Genomic DNA, 7,397 nt, shown 5'->3' on the forward strand with positions numbered 1-7,397 from the left:
TGTCACCACCCCTGGAACTGCACAGAAATGTGTGGATGAGGCACGTGAGGATACTCTGGTGCTGAGCATGGTGGGGCTGGTTCATGGTTGGACTCAATGATCCTGGAGGTTTTTTCCAGCCTGAATGATTCCATGATTCCAAGCACCAACATAAATTTATTCATTCAAGTGTAACCCAAAATTCCAACACTTCCACTGAAGAGAGTAAATCTGAGAGAAATGTGCTGCCATGGAGATGGGCCAGATAAGCTGAATTAGAGAAAAAAAGACACAAAAATCTAGGTTATATTTACTTTTTCCTACTGATTGGGCCAACTGTGGAAGCAGCAGAATGTATTCCAGTCATGAATCAACCACGGGTCCCTGGGTGATTATATCCCCATCAACCACTGGGAATTTGGCAACAAAAAGCAGTGGGAAACATTTTTGGTGTAAACCAAACCTACAAACAAGTATTTCACAAGAGCTTTCCCAGCCTTTCTCCATCCCAGCTGTCCTGACAGCAGCAACTACTCCAGCAGGGCCTGGATCACTATCCCACTTCTCTATTCCTTTATGGGTTTTAAAGCAATAAATGGGATTATTTGGCATTTCCTGCAGCCAGGAGGGCCTGTGGGAGAACCCAGGGACGGGGAGCACAGCTGAGCCAGCACAGGGATGATCCCAAAGCTTCTCCTCCCTGCACCACGTGCCAGTTCAACGGCCTGAGGTAATCCAGAGCAACTCCCACCCGCGAGAGCAGGCACAGAAGTTGTGATAAACTCATCTTCCCAAGCCTTTCACATGTTTTATTGTGCCTGTTATGTGTCATCCTTCCAAAAAAGCTCCCTGTGCCATATGATCCACAGGAGCCTGCAGAGCAAATTTAGAGCTACAACTTCGTGAACTTCCTGGAGAAGCGAGAAAGCTCAGGGAGTGGAAAAGTACAGCAGGGAGTGGAGGGAAACACTGCACCAAGGGGAGAGGAACTCACAGGGCAGGGAACAGGGGCCACTGGCACCCTGAAATACAGGTGGGGGATCAGCTCCTCAATTTAGGAGGAAAATCCTGAGGTTGAAGGTGCTGGAATTGTGTTTGCATCCAACAGCAGCTCCAAACCTGCCATGGCAGGGACACCTCCCACTGTCCCACTGCTCCAAGCCCCAGTGTCCAGCCTGGCCTTGGGCACTGCCAGGGATCCAGGGGCAGCCACAGCAAATCTGGGAATTCCAGCCCAGCCAGCAATTCCTTGCCAAGATCCCAGCCTAATCTCCCCTCTCCCAGTGGGAGCCATTCCCTGGCTCCTGTCCCTGCAGGCCTTGTCCCCAGTCCCTCTCCAGCTCTCCTGGAGCCCCTCCAGGGGCTCTGAGGATTTCCTGGATTTTTTCCTTCTCCAGAGGAACATTCCCAGCTCTGCCAGCCTGTCCATGTTGAATATTCCAGGGGTTTGGAGCCCTCCAGAGCACTCGAGCTGGGTTTGCAGCCCCTTGCTGTGCCCAGCCCAGGCCCCTCTTGAACCCTCTGCTCCAGCCGACGTGGGGAACACAGGAAAGAGGGAAAATCTTCCCAAGTAAAACATCCCAGAGAACTTCCCCAGTGTCCTGCTCCTTTCCCTGCCCACAGAATTCACACACTTCCATGGCAAACAGGGAAATGCCAGGAAAATCCAGTGGCACCTGAATTCCTGCAGCTGTCACCTCTGGAAGGGAGAGGCAGAGCCTGAGCATTGCCATAGAACATCCCCAGACCTGCACCACACCAGACCCTGCAGCCATTGTTTGCTCGAGCTGTAGGAACAGTTTGTCTTTCTCAGCCTTAAAGGTTTAGGAGAAGGAAAATGTCTTTTCCCAATCTTTGTTCTGTTATTTTTAACTCCATGCAAGGCACTTTGGCTCTAAGACTTCCCCCCTTATTGTACACAACAGTTCCTATTAAATTTACAGGAGCATATTTTGCCTGGCTGTGGTTTTTTCAGTGCAATAGTTTTGAACAATCTGTGTTTTTCAGTGACAGTGTTTGTCTTGGAGGGAACAGCACATTTATCTTAAGTACAATAAAAAAAAACAGTGACCTTCACTCTGCAAATTCAAACCTTTTTTTATCTCAAATTAAAAACATTGCAGTGCAAAAGTATTTTCAAGATCAAAGCCCGAGGTGCTGTGGTTCAACTAAAGCAATTTCTTGGAGCTTGGTTTGCAAAATTATGGTGAATTTCTTCTTACTCTAAATGGGGAGAAAACAATCCCCAGCTGACACTGAGTCACAGAAAGGTAAAATCCTTGGTTCCACACTGCACAAAGTTCCTTCCAGGGACCAAGCTGTGACCAAAATAATATAAAAGCTAGGGAGAAAAAGCTTTGATGCCTCTGGTTTTGTATTTGTGTTTTGCTTCTGTTTTAAAAAAAATCTTAATTTTAAGAAATTTTAATTTCTAAAATATTAAATAATATCTATAATACTATTATATATTTCATATAATATAAATATATTATATAATATTATATATTTATAAATAATATAAATTTTATATATTATTTTAAAGATATTATATTATATTTATAATTTATTTCTATAATAATTATTGATAAAATAGTCCCTTTCTTTTCACCAGCTGCCCACAGATTCCATCAGTCTGGGAATACCCAGGAAGTTTGGCCTGATGGGTTTTGGGAGATGCTGTGTTCCCTCCCAGCACTGCTGATGCAGAGAAGCTCAGAACACAGAGTATTCCTAAAGCACTGACTGTCACTCCTGCTAATGCAGGGCTGTTAATTAAAACAAACAAACCAACCCCTGCTGCTTTTCCTGGGAGGCAGGCAGGCTGCAGGAGAAAACGGGGAAAATCAAGGGAAAAATAAAGAGGAAGCTCTTCCTAAAGCTCAGGGCACTTGTCTGAACCACCAGTCCCTAAAAACCTTGCCCTAATCACCTGGAGACCAGAGCAGTGCCAGAAATGGCATTAAAAGTGAAGACAGAGGTAACACACTCCTGCTCAGACCAATTCCAGCCCAGACATGCAATTTATAACGAACCAGAAACACTCCAAACGACATGCACCAACCATGGCAGCTCCAGGGCTCGTTCTCCCAGAGAATCAGAGATGCAGAGCCTGAAACTCCTCAGCCCTGAGCTCTGACCCAGCACAGACATCACCAGGTTCCCACAGACACTTCCCAGCTCCAGGGAGAGCATCCTGTGACCAGCACTCCCTGGTTTCCCCTGGCATCCTCACCTGCAGGAGCCTGGAGCAGCCCCTTCCCTTTCCCTTTCCCTTTCCCTTTCCCTTTCCCTTTCCCTTTCCCTTTCCCTTTCCCTTTCCTTCCCTTCCCCTCTCCCAGTGCTGAGAGTGCCCCCTGCACACCAGGAGGAGTTTCCCAGGCACCATCAGCACCTCCACAAACATTCTGTGCTAAGAATTCCTCCAGCCAACCCCAAGACCAGGAGCTTTGGGCATTTTCCCACAGCAACACGAATTGTCCCCCCACAGCTCTGTCCTTCACACCTTCCTCAGGGACATTTGCAGCTGAGTGTCACCCCCACGGCCAAACCACCCCAAACTGCTGGGAAAACCATAAAAAACCCCAAAACCCCCCAAGAGCAGGTGCAGCAGTGTTTCCCAAGCTGAGCTGGTTTGTACCTTGGCTGGTGCAGGTTCCCTGGGCTTTGGGAGCAGCTCTGCCTTGACTGCCTCCATCCTGAGCTGGGGCTCTTCATCCCAGTCTGCCTCACACTCCTGGGACTGGCTGGCCAGTTTCATCTTCACCCAGGCTGCCAAAAACACAAAGCAGGAGAACTTTCCCATTTCATGTATGAGAGCAGTTTTTAACTTAAAGTCAAAGCTGTGCATTTCTGGTTAGCCCAGCTGAAAGAACAAAGACCACACCAAATTCCAGAGCTCCTGGAATGAGCAGGAACACAATGGCAAATGGCTCCTTGGATCATTTATTTGGGGAGATGGATCCAAGACTCTTCCCTGGTTATGTCATCCTCACAGCCTCAGACACAACTCAGAGCTCACTCACAAAATCCCTTCCCACATCCCTGATTTAATAACTGTACGGACAAAATAATTTCTTACAGTGGTGCCAGGAAAAGAAGGTTTTCAAACTGGAAAAGCCCAATTCTACCCAGTTTTATCACAGCACAGAAGATTCCCCAGTGTCCTGATCCTTTCCCTGCCCTCAGACTTCACACACTTCCATGGCAAACAAGGAAATGCCAAGAAAATCCAGTGGCACCTGAATTCCTGCAGCTGTCACCTCTGAAAGTGAGAGGCAGAGCCTGAACATTCCCAAAGAACCTCCCCCCAAAGAACATCCCCCAACCTCCACCACAGGCACAGCACCAGACCCTGCTGGAGTCAGGAGATCACTGGGAAGTGTCCCTCACTGAAGGCCTGTCCTGAACATTCCCAAAGAACATTCCCCCAAAGAACATCCCCCCAACCTGTCCTACAGGCACTGCACCAGACCCTGCTGAGTCAGGAGATACTGGGAAGTGTCCCTCGCCAAAGCTCTGTCTCATTAAAGGGTCTCAGTGCACTGCACAATGATCTCCTTCTGTTGTAAATCAAAGGTGACTGACACAGGGGAGAGAGAATGGTGCATCTGACTCCATCATCAGAAGGCGAATTAATTACTTTACTATTAATTACTTTATAATACTATACTATGTACATTGTATCCAAACTGAATCTGCCATGCACTCACCCTTGCTCACAACTGCTCACCCTGCACTCATCTCTGATTGTCTCGTGACTGTCCCGTGACAGTCCAGCACCCACACACACACCTGGCCCTGATAGGCCAAGGGAACAAAACATCCTCACTTTGGGTAAACAATCCCCATGTTGCATTCTGCTTTAGCACAACACAGGCACAGCAAGCCAGATAAGAATTGTGTCTTCCTTCTTCTCACAGCTTCTCTCTGTTTGGAGGGCACGTGAATAGCAGACCCTTCATGCAGGAGCAGCCTCACCCCATCACTGCCACAGCCCCTGACACAAACCCACCCCAGCCCCTACACAAACTCACCCCAGCCCCTGACACAAACCCACCCCAGCCCCTACACAAACTCACCCCAGCTCCTGACACGATCCCACCTCAAGCTGTGTCAAACCCACTGAGAGCCTTCCTCACCTCGGATCTTCCTCTCGTGCTCCTTGGTCACTGCCACAGCCCCTGACACAAACCCACCCCAGCGCCTGACACAAACCCAACCCCAGGCCGTGCCCCTGACACAGCCAAACCCACCGAGAGCCTTCCTCACCTCGGATCCTCCTCTCGTGCTCCTCGGCGCTCTTCAGGACACGGCTGGCCGGGGCAGTGGTGCCCAGGAGGCTGCGGACACGCGTGGCCAGCGAGTCACCGCTGCTGCTGCTGCTGCCCGCTGGGCTCAGGGCAGCTCCTGGCAGGCTCCGAGCAACTCCAGCCCTGGGCAGGCTGCCCTGCACCGCCCCCAGGGCACTGCCCAGCTGCTGGGACTGCCCAGCCCTCCTCAGGAGGCTCCTGACCCGGGCACTGAGGGAATCCCCACTGCTGCTGTCCTCGCTGCCCTGTGTCCCTGCTGCCCTGCCAGCCTGGCCCCAGGAGCCCAGGGAGCTGCCCAGGCCAGTGGGGGCACTGCCCAGGGGCTCCAGGGGAGGAGGATGGCCCAGCTGTGGGGCTGTGCCAGTGCTCTGTGGCAGCCCCACACGGGCAGCCTTTGGGGGCACTGCCAGGGGCTCCAGGGAGGGAGGATGGCCCGGCTGTGGGGCTGTGCCAGTGCCCGGGAGGCTGCTGGCAGTGCTCTGTGCCAGCCCTGCACGGGCAGCCTGGCTCCTGCCCACACTGCTGCTCCCTTCTGGCTCCCACCTCCCCATGGATTTCCCTGCCCTTGGCTCCTGGGCCACTGCCTTCAGCCCTTCCCTGCGCTGGGAGCTGACAGCCAGAGGGTGTCCCCATGCCAGCTGCCAGCTGGCAGAATCCAGAGGGTCCATGTCCAGCTCCTGTGCCTGCACACCCCTCGCAGTCACGGCCTCATCCCATGACAGTGTGTCCTGCAGCTTTGGGGTCCAGTCCTGGCCTAACCTGGCATCCTTGGGATCCTCCTCCCTCTCACCCTGCTCCCTGCAGGAGGCTGTGGGGCCAGCAGGACGGCTCCAGCTGGCAGCCAGACCCTCTGCCTGTGCCAGCAGCTCCCGGAGCTCCTGCAGGGCCTCAGGGCCCATCAGGGGTTCCCTTTCCTGGCCCTGGCTGCTCTCACTTCCCACCCCGGAGCTCGAGGATGCTCTGTCCAATTCCATGTCATTCCCAAGCCCAGACAGAGCCCATCCCTGCTGGCTGCTGTCTGAGCTCCTGCACTCAGGGTCAGCAAGGGCACCCTGAGCCCTTCTCTCCCCATCCCGGGGATCCCTGCCCGAGGAGCAGCTGGGCAGGTCCTGCTCTGCCCCAGCAGGTCCAGGGGACCCCTCTGTGCCCCCTGGGGCTCCCCCCTCCAGCTGGGGGCCTGGCACGCTGCCCTGGCTGGCTGGGGAGTGCCCAGAGAGTGTGGGGGAGCTGGCACTGAGCTCCCGGGGGGACAGCAGGTCCTGCTCCTGCTCCGAGCCAGTCTCGGAGCCCACGGAGAGGGACACGCTCAGAGGGGACACATCCGAGCCAAAGCTGGCCTGGGACAGCTCAAAGGCTGGCAGCAAGGCACCTGCAAAGGAACAGGACACAAATGAGCATCTGCAGGCTCCAGAACACAGCAAACATCCCTTCCTGTTTGTGCTACAGGGCACACAGAGGGAGGGAAGAACTCAAATACTGGAAAATATTTAAGGTGCTGTCCTTAGGATGAGACTTGAACCAAGATTTCCATGAGAATTGTCTCCTGAAAGAAACCTCAGGAGTACTTCAGATAAATATCAAACAAAATACAAAACTTATCAGAGAATTATAGAATATGTAGAGTTGGATGGGATCACCCATCCAGCCCCCGGCCCTGCACAATCCCACCCTGTGCACTTGGGAGCAGTGTCCAAACCCTCCTGGAGCTCTGGCAGGGCTGGCTGTTACAAAACCACAGTAATTTGGATGGTGATGATGATGATGATGGGTGGATGGATTTAGGAACTGATCTGGTCAGTTATAAAAACACTGACAACTTTTCATCACACCAAACACACCAGGAAATGCCAGAATGCAAAAGAAACCCTGAATTATTCCTCTCCCAAGAAGGAAAGGTCTGCTCCCAGTCCTTCAGTCTCAGGATACAAACCATTTCCTTCTGAAGGACTCTTAGAAAAAGAGAAATGAAGGGAATAACAGCCTTGTGTGCCTGGCAGCTGCCCCACAGCCACACTCCTGAGCAGAGGGCAGCTTTGCAGAGGTCTGAACACTCCCCAGTGCCCAAATCTGCTGCCATGGCAGAAGATGGAGTGCCAGGAACCCCCTGAG

General features: G+C 52.3%; 1 protein-coding gene across 2 annotated transcripts in view; it reads right to left on the reverse strand.

Moving 5' to 3' along the window:
* The window catches only part of ALMS1 (ALMS1 centrosome and basal body associated protein), a 31,553-nt gene extending 24,624 nt beyond the window's left edge, over nt 1-6,929 (reverse strand). For both annotated transcript variants that reach the window (XM_064711928.1, XM_064711927.1), the window contains exons 1-2: nt 5,248-6,929; nt 3,617-3,747 (exon numbers count right to left, since the gene is read on the reverse strand). In XM_064711928.1, the coding sequence (XP_064567998.1) occupies nt 3,617-3,747; nt 5,248-6,262 (1,146 nt within the window). In that variant the 5' untranslated portion in view covers nt 6,263-6,929. The remainder of the gene's footprint in view (nt 1-3,616; nt 3,748-5,247) is intronic.
* Between the last annotated feature and the right edge of the window lie 468 nt (nt 6,930-7,397).

This window comes from Zonotrichia leucophrys, chromosome 4, assembly GCF_028769735.1.
Source record: "Zonotrichia leucophrys gambelii isolate GWCS_2022_RI chromosome 4, RI_Zleu_2.0, whole genome shotgun sequence".
Classification (NCBI taxonomy): domain Eukaryota; kingdom Metazoa; phylum Chordata; class Aves; order Passeriformes; family Passerellidae; genus Zonotrichia; species Zonotrichia leucophrys.